This window comes from Astatotilapia calliptera, chromosome 7, assembly GCF_900246225.1.
Source record: "Astatotilapia calliptera chromosome 7, fAstCal1.2, whole genome shotgun sequence".
NCBI classification, from domain to species: Eukaryota; Metazoa; Chordata; class Actinopteri; order Cichliformes; family Cichlidae; genus Astatotilapia; species Astatotilapia calliptera.
Window position 1 is genome coordinate 23,059,079 of NC_039308.1, and position 26,175 is coordinate 23,085,253.

At 41.3% G+C, this 26,175-nt stretch overlaps 2 protein-coding genes across 5 annotated transcripts; both read left to right on the forward strand.

The window, feature by feature from the left end:
• The first annotated feature begins 603 nt into the window (after positions 1 to 603).
• Positions 604 to 7,953, forward strand: svopb (SV2 related protein b). Of its 2 annotated transcripts, none has more exons than XM_026173853.1 (16): positions 604 to 805; positions 1,013 to 1,143; positions 1,492 to 1,577; positions 1,658 to 1,756; positions 1,859 to 1,930; positions 2,022 to 2,146; positions 2,255 to 2,318; positions 2,404 to 2,529; positions 2,614 to 2,742; positions 2,848 to 2,921; positions 3,254 to 3,330; positions 3,416 to 3,520; positions 5,016 to 5,127; positions 5,256 to 5,337; positions 5,443 to 5,532; positions 6,864 to 7,953. In XM_026173853.1, the coding sequence occupies exons 1-16, from the start codon at positions 744 to 746 to the stop codon at positions 6,990 to 6,992; spliced, it is 1,563 nt and encodes a 520-aa protein (XP_026029638.1). In that variant the 5' UTR covers positions 604 to 743; the 3' UTR covers positions 6,993 to 7,953. The 2 variants fall into 2 exon arrangements, with proteins under 2 accessions (XP_026029638.1, XP_026029637.1); XM_026173852.1 differs by having other exon boundaries at positions 605 to 805; positions 6,817 to 7,953.
• A 417-nt stretch (positions 7,954 to 8,370) lies between these two features.
• On the forward strand, positions 8,371 to 25,498 carry ssh1b (slingshot protein phosphatase 1b). Of its 3 annotated transcripts, none has more exons than XM_026173836.1 (15): positions 8,371 to 8,793; positions 10,258 to 10,295; positions 15,368 to 15,468; positions 17,543 to 17,607; positions 18,428 to 18,549; positions 18,627 to 18,695; positions 19,063 to 19,128; positions 20,250 to 20,444; positions 20,746 to 20,839; positions 21,328 to 21,456; positions 21,600 to 21,646; positions 22,602 to 22,748; positions 22,859 to 23,059; positions 23,207 to 23,843; positions 24,006 to 25,498. In XM_026173836.1, exons 1-15 carry the CDS (start codon positions 8,713 to 8,715, stop codon positions 24,600 to 24,602), a joined length of 2,589 nt encoding a protein of 862 aa, XP_026029621.1. In that variant the 5' UTR covers positions 8,371 to 8,712; the 3' UTR covers positions 24,603 to 25,498. The 3 variants fall into 3 exon arrangements, with proteins under 3 accessions (XP_026029621.1, XP_026029623.1, XP_026029622.1); XM_026173838.1 differs by lacking the exon at positions 8,371 to 8,793 and adding an exon at positions 9,128 to 9,641; XM_026173837.1 differs by lacking the exons at positions 8,371 to 8,793; positions 10,258 to 10,295 and adding an exon at positions 11,956 to 12,821.
• The last annotated feature ends 677 nt before the right edge of the window (positions 25,499 to 26,175 follow it).

Genomic DNA, 26,175 nt, shown 5'->3' on the forward strand with positions numbered 1-26,175 from the left:
CCTCACAATACAATAACATCAGCATTTCTTTCAACATTACAAATTGTATTGCATATAATCACTTGTTATTTATTTAAAGAAAACCTATCATTAATATATAATGTCATAAAGAACTATGTGCTCTTTTTGCTATCTGTCCATAAACGGTCTGTACCACCGAGTGAGATTAGCATCAAACTAACCTGCTCTCAGGTTAACCAGCTCAGTTTAGACCAATCAGGAAACTTGGAGTCAAGCTCCTAGGGGATCAGTTTACACTAGAGTAAAAAACAAATAAAACAAAACAAATAGAAACTTTAAAAAAAAACAAAAAACAACCACATAATGATGATATAGCATCAACTTGAAATGCAAAAAGATACTTTCATTTCCTAGATATGTTCTGGTCGATACCTTTTCTTTTTTTTTTAAATAAATTCTGCTTAGAACAACAAATAAGACTTCGTGGTGACATTAAAGTCTTGGAATATTTCTTCCGGTTCCTTTGACAATCTATTTAAAGATATTGATCAATTATGTGATAGTACTTCATTTTAATCCAATGGGGTCGCTTCTTTGACCCGAAGCCAGTTTGACAACACGGCACTTCTGCTTCCTGCTCTAACCCCTCCCCTCTCCGCCCTGCGGGTGTTGTTCTCTGATTGGGTGTCTCCTTGAAAACTTGAAGTGACTGCTCCAGCAGGTTTGTCCGCAAATCACCTGTGCGCTATGAGCTGGAACTCACAGCTCTCCGTGACGACAAAATGGACAACTGGCCCAAAACAGCTAAGATCTCTTACAAGCGCTGGAGAAACTCTGAACAGTGGTAAAGAGAAAAACACGAAAAATATGAGCTTTCTTGCTTTTGTAACCTCATCAAAGTTGTCTTGGCTGTTTCAAGGAAGGACCTGCTATGTTTACATACCGGAGTGTGAGCCACAGGGCTAAGTGCAAATGTATTTAACGGCAAACTTTGGTATGTCTGAAAGACAAACTTTTTTTTCATGTCTTCTTCTTGTGTGATGGCACTTAGGGGTGATGCAGATTTTGTGGGTCAAACTGATGAGGACCAGGGCACAGACGCTGAGATTTGCACCATAGCTTCAAATTTTGACGCAGAGGCTACGCAGTCTTCATCCGCCTCTGGGTCTAATAAACCCGAAGGTGTGTACAATATAATTGTTATTTTGTTTTAATTGTTGTGTGTGGATATGGGTTAATTACACATGAAAGTAGACTCATCTTATATTGGCCATGTCCTGTTTATAACTGGCCTAAAACATAAAAACAGAAGAACTGCTTTGTTTTAATCTGTTATGCATCAAATTTGATTTCTTTATTATATATTTTCACAAGGCAATGAAGTGTTAACGGTGCTGAAAAAACCTTGTGAATTTAGCACACTGTCCAAGATGTAAAATGACCTTTGAGTGTGTTATACTGAATAACATGCTAATGCCAGGTTTTGTTTCTGAGACTGATCATGCAGTGACCGATGTGTTTTATTAACAGAAACCTTTACAGTGGATGATGCATTGGAGGCAATCGGATTTGGAAAGTTTCAGTGGAAAATCTCTTTCCTCACTGGACTGTCATGGGTAATAAATCTTAAAATAAGTCCAAACAGCTTCATCAACGTGCAGATACTGCACATCTCTAACTGGATGCTGTCCCTCAGGTAGCAGATGCCATGGAGATGATGATCCTCAGCATCTTGGGGCCCCAGCTGCACTGTGAGTGGAGGCTCCCCAGCTATAAAGTGGCACTCATAACATCGGTAAAGTCTGTTTACCTTTTATTGCTTCACTAGAGATTTTTGATTATATAACATAGTCAATGACCTATTTATTTATTTATTTATTTATTTTTGTTGGAACAGGTGGTTTTTATCGGGATGGGGATCAGTTCACCGATTTGGGGAAATGTCGCCGACAAGTACGGGAGAAAAGTAGTGAGTCTCACATCTATGATTCTCATACATGATTTCATGAGGTTTGTAAATGATCTCATGTATTTCCTGTATATGTGTCTGTGCTAAACAGGGTCTGAAAGTTTGTATGTGCTGGACTTTGTACTACGGCCTGCTGAGTGCCTTTGCTCCAGCATATGGCTGGCTCTTGTTCCTGCGCAGCCTTGTGGGCTTTGGTATTGGAGGAGCTCCTCAGTCGTAAGTTTGATTCTTCCTTCATGCATAACAAGATACATCAGTAGTTCCTCAATGAGCAATATCCAAGAAAACAATATGAACATAAATAAAGATTTAATCTTGTTTTAGGGTCACGCTGTACTCAGAATTCCTTCCCATGAAGGCGAGAGGCATCTGCATTATGCTGATTGCGGTACTGCGGTCATTGTCTTATAAACTCTCTTTTGACAATATTAGCTGCACTGCACTATATCATCCTAACTGTTTGTCTGCATCAGGCATTCTGGGCAATCGGTGCTGTGTTTGAGGTCCTCCTGGCCTTGATGGTAATGCCTGATCTGGGTTGGAGGTGGCTGCTCGGCTTATCCACAGTACCATTGGCAATCTTTGTTTGCTTCTGCTTTGTAAGTATGGCTGCGATGGGTAGAGGTCCGCCAAAATAGAAAAAAAGTTGAAAGTAACTCAGCTCAGTTTTCTGTGTTGCAAAGTGGTTGCCGGAGAGTCCTCGTTTTGATGTGCTGTCGGGAAGACGAGAAAAAGCCATGGCAACCTTAACGCGCATTGCTAAAGAGAATGGGAAGACCCTGCCTCAAGGCAGGCTGATCGCTTATAATCAGGTGGGGATGAGATTTAATTTTTTCTGGATATGAATCTAAATATATACACTGCTTAAATGTTCAAAATAAAATGTCTACTTTCTATTTTTGTCTTTAATTACTCAGAATGAACGTGGACGGTTCAAAGATCTCTTTGCTCCTCAGTACTGGAAGACCACGCTGCTCCTGTGGTTTATATGGTTAGCTTAAGTGACACACTCTCTAAGATAAGCCTTCTCTATTTAAAGGGAGTCATTTTTAAATCAGTGGTTACCAGCTCGGCATCGTGGCCTTATTTTATCAAGTTTTCGATTTTTGTTGTTGTTGTGGCAGTTATAGCTTTACCATTACCACAGTGACTTGTATACAGGTAACCAGGAACGATACTTAAAATCCTGTGATGGACTGTGATGTGATTCCTAATGCAAGGGGGAGTAACAGTAGTACCTGATTGACATATTAAATGCTTTATTTTCAACTTCTCACAGAACTAATGTTCTAAAAAAAATGATCTTTTTACTTTTGTCAATAGGTTTTCCAATGCCTTCTCCTATTACGGGATTATCCTGCTGACAACTGAGCTGTTCCAAGCTGGAGATTTGTGCGCGAGTATGTTTACAGCTTCCTTTGTGCAGAGCTGCTTTTAATGTTTTCAATTGTTGAATTACAACAAATCCCAAATGCTTCCTTATAGTGACCCAAGGAGCCAAGATTGAGCCAGACTGCAGTCTTGAATGTAGATATTTAACGTCAGCCGACTACAAAGACCTTTTATGGACGACCTTGGCTGAGTTCCCAGGTAAAATACTCGCTGCTTGCAGTCTGTCAGAGGCGTGGTGTGCAGTTAAGTTGAAAGTCTGACAGCTGACATAGAGAAAATGTCCAATTTGTTTTTGGTAATTTCCCATCAACTTAATAGTAGTTATACTGTGAAAAAGTGGCAAACAAACAGTGAATTTGAAAACTATTACTGGTTTTCAAAATGTCCCTGTAATACTCTTTTCTTTTAAACTTTGATAAAGAAATGTATGTTTTTTAATCCGTGTTTAATTGTGGGCGTGCACCTTTCCTTTTGTTCATGTCCAGATCAACATGCAGTGTATTGATTAGTGGCTCTGAGCTGCAAGAGCTTAACAGTTAATCAGCTGGAAGCATGAGCATTTATTACAGAAGTGATTTTAGACTTCAGGTACAAATAAAAAAAATAAAAAAAAGACAGCTGAAATTTAGGAGCAGCTGAATTGTGTGGCTTCATAAATAATTATAGTTAGAAATGAGACACAACACGACACCCTCAAGAGTGATGGGGATGGGCATGCATACGCGCTTCACTATATTTACTGGGCATAACATCAGTTTAGGCAGGTTGTGAAGTCTAGTTCGGCCACACAAAATAATAATTTTGTCTTTTTGAAAAAGACTGTTGCACTGTTATGTTCATTGTGAGGACTTAGACAGAGACAGCGATTATTCTCGCTTCCAGACACCACATGGGAGTGGTTCATCCTTATTCTACTTTTTCTAAATCCACAAGAGTATGTATTAAAGATAGATGAACCTACTATGACATCACTCATTTCTTAGGGAAGTCCCATTGTGAAGCTTCAAGATGGGCATTTTCTCTGTCCCCGTATTGGTGTTTTGAAACTGAATGTGAAGAGAGGAGTGAGAAACTGAGGAACACTGAACACTGGGCAATCTTTTCAAACGGCTGCAACATCTCCCTCTGTATAATCTGTGAATCTCTGAGATCCTGGACTGATATATCATAAAAATGGCGGTAAAAGCAGTCTCGACCGTACCCTGTAGTCTTCAACGGCAACGTCGCTGTTAGGCACCGCCCACATAAAAAAAGTATCCTGTATGATTAAAAGACGTGAAGCTAGCGTTTGAGCCCACAAAGTCATCAGGAAAGTGTTGACTGTGGATACAGTAAGAGTCCCTTGCCCTGATTCCCTCTAGATTTCCATGCAACTATAAGTCTGTTTGCAACTACAGGAGGCATCCCCTGCTGGCCATTATACAGAATGCATGCTTAAACAATTCAATATCACTTTTCAGACCTCAAAGACAATCTTCAATACGCAGTCTACATACTGATAAAGCCTACTAAAGACAATGCTTTGACGTTTTTCAGTGATTTGAAGGTGGGCAGAGTATAGCATACAAACATGTACATTCTCAGAATAAAGAGAACGAGATACAAAAAAAGTGCTCTTTAAGAGAATGACTCCATCTTTCAGTGTTGAGTGCAGTCGTTGATCTTTTTTTTTTTTTTTTGATGTTGCTTTTAGGTTTTTTAGTCGTCCTTCTACTAGTGGACTATATCGGCAGGAAGAAAAGCATGGCACTGTGTTTCCTCATGTTTTCCTTGTGTATTCTACCGTTATACGCTTGCATTGGGAGGTACGTTTGTTTTTTAATATCATAGTACGACAGCAGCTAACCCAAACATGCTTGACATTAAAACACCCAGGCTGATTTGTAACTCTTTTTTTTTTTTTTTTTTTTTTTTTTTTTTTAAATTAATCCAGGATAGCCCTTACCATCTTCATCTTCATTGCCAGAGCCTTCATCTCTGGTGGATACCAAGTTGTTTTTGTTTACACACCAGAAGTACGTATCACTTTTCAATTTAGCAGATTTTGTTTGTTTGTTTCTTTTTTCAGACAGGTCAAATTGGACAAACTGTACTCACTGACTTTTCTTTCTTTTGTTTAGGTGTTCCCTACAGAAAACAGAGCTTTAGCAATGGGAACGTCAAGTGCCATGGCCAGGTTGGGTGCCCTGATTACACCCTTTGTGGCACAGGTATGAAGCAGTCTCCTGTTTTTGTGTTTTTGAACAAGCTAATAAAACGTTTTCGGTAAATTTTGTCCAAATCTATCTCCTAAATGAAATTCTTTTTTTTTTTAAAGGTCTAAGATGTTAGGTTCTCTATTACATGTAACAGCAATAGTACAATGCATACATACAATGGCCATGTTGTTAAGTAAACCTATTCAACTATTTATTGGCATAAATGTCTAATCAGCTAATCATGTGACATGTAGGCATGTAGACATGGTCCAGATGGCCTGTTAAAGTTCAAACCAAGCTTCACAATGGAGAAGAAACATGATTTAAGTGACTTGACCGTGGCATAGTTGTTGGTGCTGTCTGTATAAGAGGAACCTACTTGTTTTATCTTCTTGTGTTGTGGTTTGTTTGATTAAGTGTGTAATAGCTATGGACGAGGTTGATGCAAATGGGTGTTCTTGTTTAACAAACAGAACAAACCATTTGTTACAACTGACCATTTCCATCCCTTTATGACCACACTGCCGTCTTCTGATAGCTCCTTCCAGCTGGGTAATGTCACCACCATGTTACAAAGCTCATCATCTCAAACTGGCTCCTTAAACATGACATTGAGCGCAATGTACTCAAATGACCTCAGCACCTTTTTGGATGTGAGATTCACATTATGGATGTAGATGCTGCCAAATCTGCAGCAACTGCGTCATGCACGTGCCAAAATCTCTGAAGAATGTTAAAGCAAAAGAAGGTCAAACCCAGTACAAGCAAGTGTATGTCCGGTTATTCTAAATTTTGAATCAGTGGGACCCGTTTTCAACTCTGCTGAATAATATTATTTGGCATCCAGCGTGGCAGCGATAATTTCCATACCTCATATTGGATATTAAAAGCATTACAATAGGCCTCTTAAATTAAACTGTGAATTGAAATGTCTGCTCTTACTGTTACTCACCAAAAGACAGTATCTATATCACTGAGGGCTAAAAACAAGTATCCAAGAAAAATAATCAGTGAAACTGTGTGAGGTGGGATTACGTAATGCATTGCTTACATGTTTGTGAATCTGCATCTGTGTCATTTCGACACACCCAAGTTTTGGAATTTTCTCCATGGTTTTACTAGAGTTCAAAAACCAACATTGTTGTCAATGATTATTTAAAGAATGTCATAAACTATATGATAGTTTGACAATATTGTGACTTGTGGTAGATTTAAATTAGTCCAGTCAGGCTCTTTATTATTTAAGAGGTGTGTTTTTCTCTGTTTGGCCTCTCACTTTTTGTGTTTTGGTTCTAGGTGTTGCTCAGGACGTCTGTGTATTTGACTCTGTCGGTGTATTGCAGCTGCTCTCTGCTGGCTGGCGTTGCATCTTGGCTCCTGCCCATCGAGACATTGGGAAGGAATCTGCAGGAGTCCAGTCTCGACCAGGAGACTGCAGGGCAGACGACCTCCACCACCAGAGAGTCAGATAATACAACGGGCTCAGCGGACCAGTGACGGATGAGGCAGGAATATAATAAAAAAGAAAGTGTAAAACCTGTTCTCCCACCTTCTGGTCTCCTGCAGTTACGTTGGTTGTCAGTTTATGGGTAGACTCATCTGCGCAACGATGGGTGAAGAACAGCAGGGGGGACTCTCGTTACAGACGGGGAGTGACAATTGAGGCTTGGCCTAATGAGAGCGGAAGAACACTTGTTGGACTGGTTTGTTTACTCAGTCTTCCACTCAGGCCATAAGAGGCAACAGAGGGACATTCTGGAAATATTAATGGCTTGTCCCCATGCTGCCGATACAGGAGGTCTATGGCTTTACTCAGTGTGGGTTCAGATTTGCTCTTTGTATTTATTTGTGTGTAAAGTAGAATGTAAAAGGATGCTTTCTTCCTCACAAGTTCTAGTTGCTCACAGTTGTGATCTTTATAAAAGATTAATTATTTAAAGGAGGCACATTGAGCAAATTTAAAAACGTGTATGTCAGCAGTCTTAGATATAGGATTGTCTTTAAAAAATAATAATAATTAAATCGGCAGTGAAAATAATCGTGTTGCAACTCTAATTAGTTAACAATTATTCTAAAAAGTAAAATTCTTTTGAGCCCATTTTTAGTTGTAGTCTGGGGTGATGTGGAGGACAAAAACAGCTAAAAATAAATCTACATAAACAACTCCATAAATGGGTAATATGACATTGTATGTATAAAAAGCCATACATTTCATTTGTACCTAGTATCTGTTTCAAGTTTATATTTAATTGATTCATATTTAAATGTATTTATTTAGACATACTTTATCCTTTACTTCCCGCTTTCTAAAACCTAGCATCTACATTTTTTTTCTTATAGATTTTTTTTATACTTTTGTTGCATCAGTATGCAAATGAGGGAAATACACTTCATTATTTGCAGTGAGAAATGGGGGGGAATAAAAATGTATACATATTTGTAGTTTTTAAAAAATAAATGGTAAACATGTGCATTTTTTTGACAAAAATTATGAAAAATTAAGCATTAATTTACTTGACATTTTATAAAATTAATATTCATTTTTATGTATTATTTTGGTACATTTTCTTACCAATGAATGCAGAAAGGTTTTCTGTAATATTTTCATCTATAAATATTATATAATAAATATAAAATTAATCGGTTTTTGTTGTCTTAAAAACGTCCTCTCACAAACACTATGTTTCATAACGTGAGCACATTTTTATAATTATCATTAAATATCGTGAATATTTGTTTTTGGGAGTTCCTAGTCTGGCCTGTCACCTTGACAACATTGGCCCAATGACAGCGCACACGCGAACTAGGCCAGCCAATCACAGGCATCCGGCAAAGCTGCATGTCATTTCTGCCCCGCTTGCAACCTGCGCTGTGTTTTTGTTTGTCTGTCTGCACACCAGCGAAGAAATCACAGAGTCTGCTGCTGCTGGCGCGGAACGAAAACCCAGGAACTCTCTCTTCTCTCACTTTCCGCCCATGAGGACTCCGGTAACCGCAGAGGACGCACGGAGCAGGACCGAAAGGGAGCACGGCCGGGGCAGTGGAGTCAGGTGCTGCTGCTGGATGAGAGTCTGACTAGGCATTTTCTCCCCGGTGACAGCGACAATCTCAGCGGCGCATCTTCCCGGATAGGCGCTCCTCCTCCCCTCCCCTCCCTTCCCTTCTCCTCTCCTCTCCTGCAGCTCACTGACCATGGCTCTGGTGACACTGCAGCGCTCTCCCACCCCCAGTGCTGCATCGTCGGCTAGCACGACCAACAGCAGTGCGGGGGAGGTGAGTGGAAATGCCGGGGGGCTGGGTCTTTGTGTGTGTGAGGGGGAAGACGCCAAGAATGCGCCCACGGGAGTGTGTAAAACAGGTTGGGTGGCGTTTGCGTTTGATATCCTGCAGGAAAGGGTTAACCTGGTTTCCGTCATAGTGCGTGTGTCCAAATGTGTGCGCTTGTGTGCTGCAAACTTGATATATTGTTACAACAGGGAGTTGTTTGTGGCTACTGTGGCAGGGGATTTGTAAACAAAAATCCTGCAGAGGGGGAGGGGACGGAGGAGGAAACGGAGGGGGGCTGTCGGATTTAGCTGTCAAGACACAAAGTGCTCGTTTTGCTGCTGCACAAACATTCGCAGGTCTCGGTGTTGCCGAGGTTTTTATTTGCGAGTAGTGCGGCCACCAATTTGGGAAGGAGGTCCTTAAATGTGGGGAGAGCGAGCCAAGTGTTTTTGCGAACTTCTAGAAATTTCAGAATAGCTCAGATCCATAACTGCACCGTGAAAATGCGCTTGGCCCTCACCGAGACGTCAAATCCCGCGCAGCACCACGCAGACAAACCGATAAGCTCCGTGCTCCTTGTTTCCAAGTTACATAGCAGGAAGAAGGGTTGTTGGTTCTAGTCGGGTTGCGTGGAGAAGTGATGCTGACTTAGTGGAGTTGGAGGCATTAAACCTCCACCTGTGAAAGCAGGGGCGTCGGTTAGAGATGGAGCACTGTTGGACGTTTTTATCCACGTGAAATCCTAACATCTGTGCTCGTGCGCCACTTTCTGGGTTTTCAGGAAAGTGGATTATGCGCTCAGAAGTAGGCTGAGGCACAAAAATAAGCAGTGACAAGCCTTGCTTTGAAGATAGGTGGGTGCTTCATCTCACCATCACTATTCTGCTAGAGTCAGCCGGCAGGAAGGAGGTGTGTGTGTGTGTGTGTGTGTGTGTGTGTGTGTGTGTGTGTGTGTGTGTGTGTGTGTGTGTGTGTGTGTGTGTGTGTGTGTGTGTGTGCGAGCGATGTCTGAATTAGTTTTTCGTTTTTTATTCCTGAAATTTGAAGGTGTCCTAAGGATTGAGCTGTCAGCTCTTTGCAACTTCATAACAGATTAGTTCACCAGGCTGCAGAGAGTTGGCCAGCAGGTGGCGCAGGCATTCTTTCGTCCATCTCTGCATGGTCCTTGAGACGTTCAACTTATTTAAGAGCAACTGCAGCCAAAAATTCAGAAATTTCGAACAAAAAATGTAAAATCCTCTCAGTTGTAGTTGTGTGATATGTTTAGCAGGATACTCAAGCGTGTGGTCCATGTGTGTTTGGTGCCTGCATTTCTATTAATGCAAAGCACTCTTAACTTTATCCTTGTTATGAAATAGTTCTGTTCCTTTCCCACTGTTCCACTGTTCATGATCATCACAGTTTTTATTTTTTTTTAGTATAAATATATTGCATGCTGTTTCAGATTCGCTCTTTTTACTTGTCTTTCAGGATTTCGGAAGCGATGATGAGAGGAAAAATAATCAGAGGTAAGACACTTTTTTTAGGTTTTTTTAACATATTTGAAGCTCTCTAGAGACGACATTTATAGCAGAATACAAAAGTATTGCGTTTCTTATAGTGGTCTTGTTTTCTGAACAACAATGCATATGGTAAATGGTAAATGGCCTGTATTTATATAGTGCTTTTCTAGTCCCTAAGGACCCCAAAGCGCCAGTCATCCACCCATTCACACACACATTCACACACTGATGATGGCAAGCTACATTGTAGCCACAGCTGCCCTGGGGCGCACTGACAGAGGCGAGGCTGCCGGACACTGGCGCCACCGGGCCCTCTGACCACCACCAGTAGGCAACGGGTGAAGTGTCTTGCCCAAGGACACAACGACCGAGACTGTCCAAGCCGGGGCTCGAACCGGCAACCTTCCGATTACAAGGCGAACTCACAACTCTTGAGCCACGATCATCCCCATATCATACTGTTGTTATAATGAGATCTGAAATTGTAATACAGCACATAAGTTTCTTTGTTTTTGGACCAATTAAAGGAGAATCGGGCTCAGGATAGTTCACTTCAGATGCATTTGCACTACGTGAAATAGAGTACATACAAGGCAGCAAACCTGACACTGACTTAACAGCTGTAATGATGGAAGTCAGCATCTCAGCTTTGTCCCAGGAAGCTGACAGGATAAAGAGTGGCTAACGTTCAGCTTCATTATGTACTTGCATTCGTACATTCACCTCCACTGCCTGAAACAAGCTGCTCTAGCACCTCTCCCTTTAAGGTCACCTTGTCCTTAAGCCAGCTTTTTTCCTATTGGCTCCCTCTCACAAACAGAAGGTATGAAGTGGGTGGATGGGGTTTCTGTGTACAAGCCAGGCTATTTGTCTGATATGGCCATATAAGGAAGTCCCGTTTGACATCATAAAGAGCCAGGAGTGTTTACTTGCATATACGCTGACCTTTGGTGACATGAGCAGCCTCCACCATGGCGATTATATTACTGTAAAAGATGTAAGGAGAAGCATTATAGGTGCACTTTAGTCACATGTGAAATACTTTGTATGCCTGTTTTGAAAAATATTTTAGAGATCAAAATTGGACTGCACAGAAACGCAGGAAGTAAACAGGTCTGATCGGAATTTGGGTATGTTTAGTGTATCTTTAGTTTTTTTTAATAGGTGCCTGCTGAATTTGACTATTTCTGCCAAATGCTTCTGTGCAATAGATAATATACTAGATGTCAGGAAGGGTTTGTCGGTATGGATAGTAAACATTAAAAAAAACATGTATACTTTCAAAAAAGAGAGTGAAAAAGGAAGGTTTTAAAAGATGAATGATAATTATTGTATTTAATAGTATTTTCATCAGGCCTGCAGTGGGAATATCTGCAGTAAGCGCAATGCAAAAGCGTTCCTGAAGATGAATTAATAAAAAGAGGGAGGAAAGAATTCCCACATGCCATGCATACTCAGCGTGTGACTTATGACCTTACTGAATAATTTGTTAACAAGCTGAAAATCCTTTTTTCTACGTATTTCAATTGTATATCACAGATTTTCCATCCATCATGGCGAACTATTTAAACACAAAAAAGTATCACTGCAGCGGCAAGATGATGCAGTAATGCATGAATACATTAGTGGCAAAATGAATGCATCTAATAGTTTTTTTGTGTGTGTCTTTAATGGAAACGATTTAAATAAAAGTAAATAAGCTGAACCAGGAAAATTAATGCTATTAAATTTTATACATTAATGTCTTTATTTGATTTTTTTTATTCCCTGGTGGCCTGTGAGTCATAATGAGTCACATACTTATGTTTGATTTTTGGCCCCGGTTTCTCAGAGCTGTCAAGGAGAAAAATCTGCTGGACGAACAGTTGATTTAACTTGACAAGGCTTTAAAAAATGTTTCTCGCACTCCGTTGCATAACAGAGCGCATAAACCGCTGTCCCCGCTCAGTCACGAGGCTTTTCTTTAATCAACTTGACGTCACAAAAATCATGACTTGTGTCAGCAAAGCTTTGGCACAGACTGCCTTTGTGCTCGTGTTTGTGCGTGTGGGTTTGTCAGAGTTGAAACGGTCGTATCATCAGCGTGTAGTCTTAATTTAGAATTCTGCATGTCAAACTTGAGACTGACGCCAAGTAACAACCCCCCCCCCCCCCCCCCCCCGTGCGCCCTCCCCTCCCTGGAATGAATGATGGTATTGTGGCCGGGCGTTGCATACGGAGAGCCGATTGCTGAATCACGAACTGTGAAAGAGGAGACGAGGGAGCCAAATCTGAACGGAACCCGGCGGCACAGATCCGGAGGTTTCAGGGTTTGGGATGGAAAGAAAGCTGAAAGGGGAAGAGAGGAAGGACAGGCAGGTTCAACCCAAACACGCTGTGCAGAGGTAGATGTTAATAAGAGGGAGGGGGAGTGGGGCGTTTTGACTGAGAGAAGATGCTTCTGGTCATAAAATCCTCAAATAAAGACATGCTCACCGTGCTGCCTCACTTTGTGGAGAAAGCTACTTGGACTCGGACGGAGATCTGCCGCATGTAAGTCTTCACAGCAGCACAAACAAGATCATTCTGTATACTAGATCCGTATTAGCAACAATCTGCAAACAGTGGCAGTATAGAATATGTGAGCTCTTTTACTTTAAAGTCATGAAAACATTTGTAGGAGAAGCAAGCGGCTTTAAAATCTACATCCTAAGTCTTATTCTGATGGTTGAGAATTGGGTTTTTCTTCGTGCTCAGTCCTTTACCCGGTCACGGTGTGAATTTGTTCAGGGATTCTGTTTTTTTTTTTAAAGCTAAATCCTCCGTGACTTCATCTCATTCGTCTTCTACATACAGTTGAAGAGGATTAATGATAGCACGTTACAGTGGAGCTGAAACAAAAGGCCTTGTGATGGCCCCACTCAGTCATACCAGGCTTTGTGTGTTTTTGGTCAAGAGAGGAATGAGACCGTGGTCGAACAAAGCTACACACTGTTCTGTGTGAGAAAATACGCTGAAGCTCTCCTCCTGCTTAGTGCAGCCTTCATAACAAAGTCATGACCCAGGAGTGCTTCATTCAGCACAGGTGGGCCGAGCAGAGGAAGTCTGAACGTTTGAGTGCATGTAGATAGCTGAGTGTGTGTGAGGTGCATAAAGGTCAACAAACCCAATCAAGTGGAGTCTGGTCACCATTACTGTTAAAACTAAGGGCTGTTAAATGTGCTGGATCAGGACTCTGCTGACTTTCAGTCCCAGATGAGCCATCCGTCCTGCTCAGTGATCCAAACAGGACTAAATAAGAGAAGTACCTGCTCACGCTGTGTGCTGTGTCCCGACAGGCCTTTCATACGTTACTGGTGTGTGACTTCAGCTTAAATTTGGCCAAATGTGCAACACAATGGAGTATCTGCACTCACCTGTTTACAGGAGGTACAGCAGGTCAGTCAGTTAAAGCCAAATCATTGTTTTTTTTTAGTAAACAGAATCACTTTGGACTTCAGGATTTTGTAATGAAATGAGGACCGTAAGGACGTCATTTCAGAGTACAGGATATTGTATAGAGCAAAAAAAGAAGTCTTTTCAGAATAATGGCTCATTGTGTGCACAGTTAGGGTTGAATTTTATGAAGTTTTATTTTTCAGCTTTAACAATTTTAGTTTAACAACCTTATCACCAAATGTTTACATTTATGTTTATATTTTGAAAGTACGCTGACAATTTTTGACATTGTCTTTTCTGATTTATAACTGCTATTTGTTATTCTTACTAAGACAAAGTTTAAAGTGTGTTTTCAAGCTGAACTGCATCGGTTTAAATCAGCTGATGGCGCCAAAGTAATGTCAGAGCTGAATTTTAGAAAATGTTTTCTTGTTTGTTTGTTTTCATTTGATTCTAAAGGCTGTTGGTTTAGTTTAGTTACATCTGCCAGTGAGGCTATGTGATTGTTTGAGGTTGTCAGTCTGTTGTTAGCAAGATTGAAACAGAGGTGGAGTTTGGCCCGGTGTGAGGGGGAATTAACTTTTGGGGTTGGTGTGTTTGCTGCTGTGAATTCAGGAAATTTTGAAAGGATTCTTTTACCATTGTAGACAAAGCCAAAAAAAAAACTTAATTTACGCCATTTTGGACAAAGGTACTGGTCCAGCTGCTCGAACACCGTAGCCCATGCGATGAAGCTCCTGGCGCAGCACGTTTCTGTGCTGATGTTAATGCCCGAGGAGGTTTCTCTGCAGATGTTGAGTCAGCAGACTTTCATGCATCAGGACTCAGTGACCCTGCTCTTCAAGGGTTTGTGGTCTGCCACTTCATTGGCTGAGTTGCTCAACTTACAGTCAGTAGTGGATTAAAAAAAATCCACAAACTGACTTGTTGCAACAGCGGCATCGTGTTACAGTAACACGCTGGAATTCAGTGACCTCTTTAGAACAACCTTTTCTTTTACAAATGTTTGTAAAGGCAGACTGCATGGTTCGCCTGAAGATTTGTTTATATAATACATCTTCACAAATGCATATCAGAGTAAAATATGAGAAACTGTCAGATATCATTTTGTAGTTCTCCAGAAAATAACTGAGTTATCCAAATCGTGACGTCCTTCTGGATCCAGGGTGGGAATTTATGCACGCTGTGGAGGGAATTCTCTTCTTCTGCTCTTATTTTGCTGTTTGAATTCACTTTCTTCACTTCGTGATTAAATCCTTCATGATAAAATACTGGAGGAGATGCCATTTTCTTTTTCTATTTCAGTCCATAATAATAATAATAATAATAATAATAATAATAATAATAATAAAGACTGAGAATGGAGTTAAAGTACAACAGATGTGATGTTTTTCAAGGAAGTGAGATTATTTAAACTTATTGCAGCTCAACAGATTTTCCACGAGGCAGTCCGTTCTTTGTGACTTTTAGCTTGGCATACGTGAGCTGGTTAGCTGTGAGCGCTACCATGCAGCCCAACTTGCTGCCATTTGATGAAAGTTCAGTATTTCTTGTGGTTGGATTTTAGGGTATAGAATGACAAATTTGGCTGCTTATGGCCAAAGTGTAGTTGTGTCCAGGCATCAGCATCACTGAATTCCTTTTGCACATCTACTTTTCAGCCTCAGCGAGAGCTTCTTCATGGTCAAAGGAGCCGCCCTCTTCCTCCAGCAAGGTGGCAGCACGCAAGGACCAAAGACCCCGACCCACCACAAACATGCAGGTGGGAACAGAGTCACGCAAAAACACACAAAGCTTTGTGTTTTTTCTCTTTTACCTATGTTCACTGCACAAACAAGACCCCAGACAAAAGCAAATGTGTATTTGCCGAGTCTTTTCTCCGTGTTTGTGGGTTTTGTTTGTGTTTAGTCTGAAGCATCACATAATTCGGTCTGACCCGAAGAGCCCTGCAGTTCAACGCCAGGCTTACATAGACTGTTTCATACAAGAGCACTCAGAGGGCACAACTCCCCCATAAGGCCAAGCGTTATGCTAAAACTTTGATGTTTTTATGATGACGCCAGCATTGTTACTATGGAAATCTAGTGCAGTATATTAATCTTTTTGTGTCATATAATGTTGTATGGAAAAACAACCTTATATTGTTTTAAAGAAAAAACAAAGTAAGTGCTGATGTCCCCCAATAAAAAATGAAAGTTTGGTTCAATGGAAAATGAAGCTTTTTCCCAATTCGTGTGGCCCTGACCTTTGACCTATGACCTGCTGCAAGGTCAAAGGTCAGGGCCTTTGACATTTTTCTTTGTCAAAGGCCCTAAAAATGTATTATTTTTATTATCTTTGATTGGAGCAGAATAGGCTGAAACGTTTGGCCTTTATAAACTGTAAAAACTTCAGACTTTAAGCTATAATAATGCGGTTGTGACTGAACCAGTTGCTAAACTTTATGGCGTTGTTGTAATGTTGTAGGGTGTGGTATTGAAAATATAAAAGCGGCATTGTACAGCTCTCTGCATGCTCTTTCATGAGATATATTACTCAATACAGTTCCTTTGATAGTTTTTGGGTGGGCGCCACTTTAGCTCAGTGGGTGAGCGTGTCCACATGCGGCATGACCAGAGTGTTTTCTCCCTCTCTTTCTCCCCAGTTTTCTGTCTTCACATTGCTATACTATCTAAAAGAGGCAAAAAAAATAGCCTTTAAGGATGATAAAATTTGACTGGGCACTAACAATAAGGTTGAGGGGAAATGCTTAGCTGCCTAGGTACTCATGTCCCCCAAGCTGTAGAATATTGTTGTGAAATTTGAAGACGATCCATGAAAACAATCGTGAGTGGCATAAAGTTTTTACTGATTTTCACATTTGGGGTGACCTTTACCTGCTTTAACCAAAGTTAAATCAGCTGTTGTTGGCATCTGCCATCACACAGAATTAGAAAATGATATCTTGAAAACTGTGGATGCTAGACTGCTAACAAACAGACCGACAGACAGACAAGCAAACAGTCGATTACAAACTCCGTCCCTTTGGGGGAAGAACGATCAAGTCTCAAACTGTGTGCTTGTGCTCATTTCCAGCTTCACCGTTTAATTATTAGACTCACCTAATAATGTCTGCATGCTCCATAGTTCAAAACAATCCTTTATGTAATTTATGTTTAAAATCTTTGGAAATGTGTTTAAAAACTGTTGAAATATGAACCTAACAGACTGAAACTGTGAGGTTGCCATTCAGCTCTATCAGTGACTGCCATTCGTGCTTGTCTCTCTGCCAGTCTCTTTCACTAACACTCTTTGGGTTTTTTTTGTGTGTGTCTATAAAATTGTGGGCAAGGGCAGGAAAGGTCAAGTCAGTTTGTAAAAACCTCTGCTAAATATTTACTTCAGCACAGCTGGGAGGTTAAACGATTTGGATTTATCTTCATTGTGAGAAATGTGCAAAATTTTCCTCCCACTGAAGAAAACAATAGAAAAAGCTGAATGGTCAGTTTGTAGTTGACCTTCGGAAAGTCCAGAAATCACGTCTCTAAAGCTCATGTCTGATTAAAGTGTATATTATCTATATTGTTAGTGCGATCTTCAGTATGTCTGTCAGCTCATTATTGTTAGTTTCAGTTGTTATATTTTATGCAAATAAACATACAGAAGCATGAAATCCACTTCTTTGCCATGGTAACCAAGCAAAATCCTGTCCATATCAGACGACAACACTGTGACGCTGACCTTCAGCCAGTCTGGCATGCAAAACGCAGTTTAATCAGTTCCCACGTGAGGAAAAATGTGAATTATGTTAAAGGCATTGTTGTTGAATCATTTCACAGTCTGCGTTTCACTTTCAGGTGATTTGCCTCAACATCTGCAGGTCATGTTTAAGATTCTCCGGTCTGAAGATCGCATTAAGCTGGTCAGTACAAACATGTTGCCATGTGTTGCTTTGTTTTTGTTGCTGGAAGCGTTCATTTCATTTATTTGATTCAGCAAAGATGAAATCAGAGACTTAAAAGTAAAGACCTGCTCCACTAGTTAACTGAGTGTTTTTATAGTAATGTGCAAAAGTCTTGAGCCCAATAACCTGTCTTTATATTTAGCTTCAAAAGTTCTCCAGGCTTTCTGAAGGTCTTTCAAGGGTTATCTTTGGACACTGGCTGCTTTTCCATTCACTTTTAGTCCAGTCATTACACCTGATCATTTTCAGAGAAATCTTTTATAGAAAGTACATAATATGTTCCAATTTGTTTAGAATCTATGCATCTATGAAAAATGTCATGGATAACACAGTTTGACAGGCTTAAATGTGTATGTTTGTGTTAACAAGGTGATTCCCACAGAGCTATTAGCCAAAAACTTGTAGTGTCATGTACTGTTCACTACCGCCTCATTACAAATGGTCTCAGTGGTGGCTGTCAAGAAGCTATTCTTAAGGAAGAGAAACGGTAAAGAACTGGCGTGTAGATCATTGTTGTGATGGCAGATCCATCCATCCATGAAACAAAAAATAATAGAAGAGCAGGAATAGGCCAAACACCTGGGATTGCAAACATATGTAAAAACACAGATGTTGTTCCTGAGCTTGCAAAAAAGTTTCGTTTTTGAAAAGAGCTGGGGTTTTTACCCAATCAAATCTGCAGAATAAATCCAGAATGTGGCCACATTTTATTGTTATCCAGCAGTACTGCTGTAGAGTCCAGACGCAGTGTTTTGCAGTCTCTCCTTTTGTCGTGCAGGCTGTGCGGTTAGAAAGCAGCTGGACAGATCGAGTGCGCTATATGGTGGTTATCTACACCACTGGCCACCAAGATACAGAGGAAAACGTCGTCCTGGGTATGGACTTTACAGATAAGGACAGGTAATTAGTCTCTCTGCACGTGCACATTTTACCTGTTTTAATGAGATTTGTTAACCTCATGTTGTTGTGATCTACAGTAAGAATTGCTCTATTGGGATGGTGCTGCCGCTGTGGAGCGATACCAACATACATTTAGATGGAGATGGGTAAGTTTCACTTTGCCACATGCAGAGAACAAAAACACTAATGGATGTTTTCATTCTGATCACTTCAAAATGTGAGACAAGGGTTTTCTAGCGAGGCTCATTTCGAGCCTATTCTTTAGGCTTTAGTGCCCACCAGTGGCAGTGGAGGGAGTTACACAGATTTTTTTTTTTCCTCTGTGTGATAACAGTTCTTGCTGACCTGTTAACATTGTCCCTGCCTCTGTAAGCTGGAGGAATGTTCCACTGTTTGGTGTCCTGAATAGACCCCATGGACGAGCCCTGTCCAGTCTGTGTTTACATCCCCCTCATTACTCTTCACCTCAGTCCAAACTAATCTCCTTCTCCGGCTTTTCTTCTTCTTCACTAGAGGCTTCAGTGTGAGCACAGCAGGGCGGTCACATGTCTTCAAGCCTGTGTCTGTGCAGGCCATGTGGTGAGTTCTTCATGTCTGTCTAGAAGTGGGGTTGTGTTAATACGCCGTTACCCAACATTTTTGCCAAAGTGATTGGGAATTGAATTTAAAATCAGTTAAAAATGTGTACATTTGTTTGTGTTAACTTGGAGGATACGGTTCGTGTCTTTGTGCAAGTTGTGAAGGTCTGTTACAGTTGTGCTCAGACATTTACATACACTCATCACAGGCATGGATGTCATGGGAATTTTGGGACTTTTAAGGATTTCTTGGAAATTAGGTGCACACATATCAACAAATATCAAATATAAGCAATGAAGAACTTCAAAGAACTCTGTGAAGATCTAAGAAGGAAAATTGTGAATTTACACAAGTCTGTTGAAGCCATTGTTAAACATCTGCAGATTTTAGGATCATTAGTTCAAACAACTGTACATAAGTACAAGTTATTCAGATGTGGCATTGCTTTGCCGCAGTGTAGAAGAAGACCCAAACTGTCACCCTCAGATGAGAGGAAATTGATTAGGATGTTCAGGAACAACCCAGGAACCATCAAACCTCAATCTTGCCATGAACACTGCAGCTGTCAACCATGGTGGTGGCAGCATCGTGTTCTGGTCTGCCAGTGCTACTGTTATGTTGCACAGTGTGGATGAAATAATGAAGGAGGACGACTACCTCCCAATTCCTCAACTTCATTCAAGGTTTAATCAACTTCAATCTTGAATCAGCAGCTAGACATTTGAAACTTAGACACAGTTAACTAGGTGTTATAACAGGATAATGATTCAAAACACAGCTCAAAACTGGTTTTGGAATGAAGAAAGCAGCGGATTACGCTTAAAACCGACCAATTTAAATGAACCAATTCTTGTACGTCTTGATGGTCAAATATTCACTCAGAATTATGTCAGAAGCTTGTTGATGGCTACCAAAATCTTCTGGATACATCTTGTTTAGATACTTTACCTTTTATATATTTGAGTCTGTTTTCCACTGATGACACTCCTACCACACTCTGTGTATGTGAGCGTTCACATGCCACCTTCTGGTCAGCTGACAAAATTACCAATAATGTGCAGGTTTCCCTTCTGTTCAATGGGGATCTTTAGCAGTTAAAAGTTTGCGTCATGTTCCTGCAGGTCCGCCCTGCAGGTCCTCCATAAGGCATGCGAGGTGTCCCGCCGGTTCAACTACTTCCCAGGGGGCATTGCTCTCACATGGATGGCCTTCTACGAGAGCTGCATCACCTCCGAGCAAAGCTGCATCAATGAGTGGAATGCTATGACCGACCTGGAGAGCACCCGGTCTGATTCTCCCACCATGTTCGTCGACCAGTGAGTACCCAGCATAGCAACTCACCTCATGTAATGAAGGAAAAACGGGCACATCTTTTAAGTCATGCAGTACTAATTAATTATCCTGTATTTTTCAAAGAAGATTTAAACAGATCTCATGCAGCCAAACAGATCATAGATCAAACGTGCCTGCGCCGTGTGTCTTTAGTCGTAAATTTATATGCTTTGGACACGAGCTGCTGTTCTTCTGTTTCTGGCCTTTGTCTTCATCAGTGGGAAACACTGTTATGCAAATTTTCATTCAGACCACAGCACTGATGCATTGACTCATTATGTGCAGGCCAACTGAGCGAGAGAGAACTGAATGTGCCATTAAAGCCAAACTACGCAACATCATGATGTTTCAAGACTTGGAAAACATCACCTCAAAGGAGGTACGTGCCGAATCAGTATTTGTCATTCAACGGGCAAGGAATGGTCTAAATTTTCTTTTATTTTCACGTTTTAGGAAAGAATACACTAATTAAAGATTCAAATTAGCTGTCTATAAAAGTTTAAGTGTGTTTTCCTCAATAACTAGTCACTGCCGATCTTTGTTTTTATGCATTCAGGCAAAAGGCCTTATTTTAATCTCTTCAGCACAAAACAAGTTTTTTGTTTGTTTTTTTGCATTTTTGCTAAATAAAAATTAAAAAACTATTTTCCCAGAGCAGGCAGCACTACGTGTTTTATTTGTCAGATTTTTACACTTTTACACTTTTTACACTAAGGGATTTGCCTCCTGGGATGAACCAGGGACCTTTTGTTTGTAGAACCTTTACAATATTAAATAAAGGTACCAATGCTTAACCTGTGGTTGGTAATGCATTTGGAAACCATGTTTTTAAGAAAGTGGGGGTTCATGTTAATTCCTCATCCTCAGATCCGTAACGAGCTGGAGCAGCATATGAACTGTAACCTCAAAGAATACAAGGAGTTTATAGACAACGAGATGCTTTTGATCCTCGGTCAGATGGACAAGGCTACACTTATCTTTGACCATGTCTATTTGGTGAGTTGTTTGCATCTTGTAGTATAATTTAGAATTCTGTATACCCGCCCTCCATACTGATAGCCAAATACTCTTTCACTGTGGTATATAGTTGGTTTAAATACAGTTATTCTGTGTAAGTTTCGGCCTTTCTTCCTCTCTAGGGCTCTGAGTGGAACGCTTCCAACCTGGAAGAGCTACGTGAGTGTGGGTGAGCTGAGAGCTTAACACTAACCAAAGAATCTAACCTATTTTTCTTGGTTTAATCCCACTTGTCTAATTCTCATTTATGTGTCTCTTGTTATTCCTATAGACATATAATTGCAAAGTCTGTTAAAATCAGACCAAATTTAAGTGCTTGACTTAACTTTGTGCTTGAAGTTAAGTATGAAAATATGCAGAGCTTTAGTAATAACCATAGATTGCATATAGATTATGAATATTGGCGTCATGCATTACTTAATGTAGTTTGGATTTGAGCTTTGTGGCCATGGCTGTCTTGGTGTTTAAAGACCAAACATCACAACTGAGGCCAGGATCTGGCTGAGAAACTGAAGGAGAGTTCTCTTGTGGTAGAGATCTGTCAGTCACAAGGGTGCTATACCCTACACCTTACTGTTATTTCTCTACATTGCACCACAATTTACACAATTAACATGTTGTATTCAGTAGTAAGAATTTAGACCCATCAGGAAAGTGTTTACTGATATCATACATTAACAGAGTAAAAGACCTCCCTTGTAGCCCATAGAAAATACAGCATGACTACTTTTTGCAACCAGAGGAGGCACCTCCTGCTGGCCATTAGCAAGTAATGCAGGTTTATAGCATTTGTATCTGACCTGAAGGCTACATCCAGTTTTTATATCCAGTCTATATGAACAATATGGTTCATGCTCAAACACCACATAGAAAAATAACTGCTCAAAGAAGAAAGTGCAAGAAGAAGAAAGAGAGAAGAGACTTTGGACACACGAAAGACTTTTTCTAAGTAGAATGGAGCCTTTTTGTCAAATCTAATCTTTGCTATTTGTCACAGCAAATCAAGACCTGGTTGTGGGTGAGCTCTTTCAGGACTCACTGATCTTTTTTGTTTTGTTTTTTCCTACTATGATAAAGGTCTGTGGGCAGAGGAGTAAATATTAACATGATGGGTTTTTTTGCAGAGTGGGTTTTATTCTGAACGTTACCAGAGAGATCGACAACTTTTTCCCAGGCTTGTTTTCTTACCACAATGTCCGAGTGTACGACGAGGATGCCACTGACCTGCTGGCCCACTGGAATGACACTTACAACTTTATCGTCAAAGCCAAGTGAGAGCAAAACAAACCAGTCATCTTGGGGGTGGGAGGGGGCTTGCTACTGTTGTCTAGATTCATAAAATGGGGTGAGAGTGATTTTTTCTTTTCTCTTGATCCAATAGGAAGAATAATTCCAAGTGCCTGGTGCACTGTAAGATGGGGGTGAGCCGGTCTGCCTCTACTGTTATTGCCTATGCAATGAAGGAGTATGGCTGGTCTCTGGAGAAAGCCTACAACTTTGTCAAGCAGAAACGGAGTATAGCTCAGCCAAACGCCGGCTTCATGAGACAGCTGGCAGAGTATGAGGGAATTCTAGATGCCAGGTAAGCAGGTCTATGCTTTCACTAAGGTTTGCACTTTGCAGAGCCAACAGATGGAACCACTGTGTTTCATGAAGCTAATTAAGAGATTATAACTCTGTGTGGTTTTAGTTATTCTAGTCACATTTAAAGCCTAATTCACCTTTGCAGCAAACAGCGTCACAACAAGCTATGGAGGCCTGGAGCAGATGAGGAGGGATCGGATGATTTGCAAGCCTCAGGCCATTGTGCCGGTGGAGGGGAAACACTCAGAGAAGAGGAAGCCTGGGGAGGCTGCGGGGCATCTCCCTGTAGGGGTATGGGTCTGGAGATGGAACCTCTAGACTCTCTTAACTATAATTATTACTTTAGACGTTTGTCAGACTCCGCACTTGACAGTGAGCCTTCCACTCCAGTTCGGGGACCCCCTCTGCTCGGTATGGAAAGAGTTTTTATTGAGATTGAAGATGTAGAGAGAGATGCCCTGCTGGAGGACGAGGGTTTCCCCATGGCCCATTTAGCCCTGCCTGGTGAGGGCACCGCAGCCCAGACCTGTGGACGCCTTGATCCCCTCGAGGACATGAGGCTGAGGCTCGAGTTCAGTACTTTGGAAGAAGAGGATGAAGAAGAAGCTAAGAAAGAGGAAGCTGAGATGGCAGCTTTGGCTCAAATGCCTGGAAATTCAGAGGGGAAGAAAATGGGGGAGGAGGATGAGAGGAGCGAGGAAAGCCGGTTAGGGTTAGCCAACCTGAACACCAACAACAGTAACCGCCTAGCAGCCAAGCGCAGCTGTCCTGCAGCTTTTGATGTGAGTTTAAAAAAAAAAAAACATTTTTAGTTGAAAGATAAAGTCTTTAAGTTGCAATTTTAAACATCTATTTGTCGTAGAGGTAAATGTTGTAAAGTGAACATATTTAGTTTTCATGTGACTGACCATATGCTGCATTTTGTTCAATTTTTCTCCATTTAGGACAGTGGTAGCACAGGAAACCCTTTAAAAGTGAAGCCCTCCTATCAGTCCTGTAAGGACTGCATGCGTCTACCGCAAGGGCGGCGCTGTGACCGTCCAACAGGAGGCCGTCCCCACCGCCTTAACCCTTCCCGCCACTGCACTGTCCCTTCCATATGCATAGATCCGCCTGGAACGAATTTTGCTTCCACATCGAGTCTGCAGTCTCTTTCCAGCCCTGCAGTTGTACCACCTAACTTGATCCAGCCCTCTACTCAACTGTACCGCTGTTCCACCTGTGCCCCTGACGTCACAGCTGTTCCCCTAACCAACCACCAGAAACTGGCCTCACCCATGAACTGTGAGGAGGCGCCTCCTGACCGCAGCTCAGTGGAAACGGAGGACATGGATGAACCGCAGGGTGAACAAGTGTTAAGGGAGTGTACTGACGCCATCAGTGACGCTGAAGATTTAAAATTACAACCTGGTGGAGCAGTAGAGCTCCCGCAGCTGCAAATGCCAGGACTGGGGATAGAATTTGGTCTGGAACTGATGCGACAGAGGGCAGAGCAGCTTGAGAAGCTGCCAAGCATGGCCATGGAGGCCAGCTCTCAGTAGGACACCTGCCTTAACACGGTGGCTCAAGCAAAGATGAGATGGGGGGGATGAGAAGTGGCTTGCCACTGTCTCAGTCTCTTTAATGGCTTTGAGAAGTTAAAACCTGCTGCTGTGGTACCACGAACAAAGCACTGTGCTGATCTCCACTCTAATGTCTCGGCTCCATTTAAACAAGCTGCAGAAGCTCAGTGCATTGACAGAGAGAGCTCCGTCGTAGACTTCCGGCATTGAGATCCAGATGAGGCCGATTGCTTTCACTATGTGCTTAAGGCCTGGATGCTTCAGATCGAGCCAGGGTGGAAGACTTTCCCGTGTGTTTGAGGCCGCCGTGGGCTATTCGAACTGCCTTTCTCACCACACGTGCAGGATCATCCCCTTTTCCCACTCCCCAGCCGAGACGAGCATTACGCCGCCATGTTGCCATCAGAAGACAAGTTTCAGTGCAGCAGTGGCAGTTCGTAACATCTAGTTGTGGTTCCTTTATGACTCCTCAGAGTGCTTTATTTAAATGTCGATGAAAAGAAAAATACAGAAGTAGCACGCTTCTGTCAGTGTACTCTGTTTCCAGTATTCATGGAGGAGCTCAATAAGTAATTATAGCTGAGCCACTGTTTCCTCATATTACTACAGATAACTGAACCATCACTGAGCTTAACTTATATTTTACCTGCTGCAGCTGCTTTTGCATCGTGAGAGAACATTTCATGTGAAAGCATACTAGTTTATATGAAAGAAAAAAGTGGATGTGACCGTAGCCTTTTTAATGCCTCTTTGTGAAGCACCGTACCTCGGGCCAGGAGCGTCTCAGACTGTTTTTGGTCAAAGACTGTTTTGTTCTTTCTGCTCAGCGGCTACTTCACCCTGACCTCCTCCAATAAAGTTAATCTAATCATGTACTGAAAGCGCTTAGTTTAGTCCACGCATGACTTTGCAGTATTACATAACATATCTCCAACACATTTACACACAAATGTATCGAACAACAACAAACTTCTACTTGAGTTTTTTAGCATTTGATTTTCTAATAATTGGTTACATTGTAAGTAACAACAAAAAAAGGTGCATTCGTTTTTCAAGTGGATGTTGAATTGATTCAGCCTAACCTGATCAATCATCTTATGCATAAGAGAATGACAGAAGATTGAAAGGCATTTAGACCCCGAGCAACAACCAGATCATTTCTGATGTAACCAAAGCTGTAACATGCACGGACACTCGGATTGCATCCACAGATATTTTTAAATTCACACAAATCACATATACAGTAGATTATGCAGTTGAGCACAACTCTAGTATCCATTCACACCATGCACAGTCATACGAAAACAGACCAGGAAATCAAAAAAATATATTTTTTAATCTCTTGAAAGTTTAAGGGATTAGTTGCGTTTGTTCGCCGTGTCAAGTGGAGCCCATCCCTGTGTAATGTATAACTTATTTGCTCTAATGATAACATTTGATCCACGTGTCAACTGGTTATGCTGTAAAAATTTGTTCATAATATACTGTGAAATTGAAAAAAGTAACTCCAGTCACTCCTATATGAAAATCAGATGATATTTATAACTTATTG

Excerpts from the sequence above, each read along its gene's own strand:
- svopb (XM_026173852.1), top strand. The coding sequence starts at position 744 with ATGGACAACTGGCCCAAAACAGCTAAGATCTCTTACAAGCGCTGGAGA. Across the intron at positions 2,922-3,253 it reads CTGCTCCTGTGGTTTATATG|GTTTTCCAATGCCTTCTCCT; the intron begins GTTAGCTTAAGT and ends TTTTGTCAATAG. Across the intron at positions 3,521-5,015 it reads GACCTTGGCTGAGTTCCCAG|GTTTTTTAGTCGTCCTTCTA; the intron begins GTAAAATACTCG and ends TGTTGCTTTTAG.
- ssh1b (XM_026173836.1), top strand. The coding sequence starts at position 8,713 with ATGGCTCTGGTGACACTGCAGCGCTCTCCCACCCCCAGTGCTGCATCG. Across the intron at positions 20,445-20,745 it reads CCCACCATGTTCGTCGACCA|GCCAACTGAGCGAGAGAGAA; the intron begins GTGAGTACCCAG and ends CATTATGTGCAG. Across the intron at positions 23,060-23,206 it reads GAGGGAATTCTAGATGCCAG|CAAACAGCGTCACAACAAGC; the intron begins GTAAGCAGGTCT and ends TCACCTTTGCAG.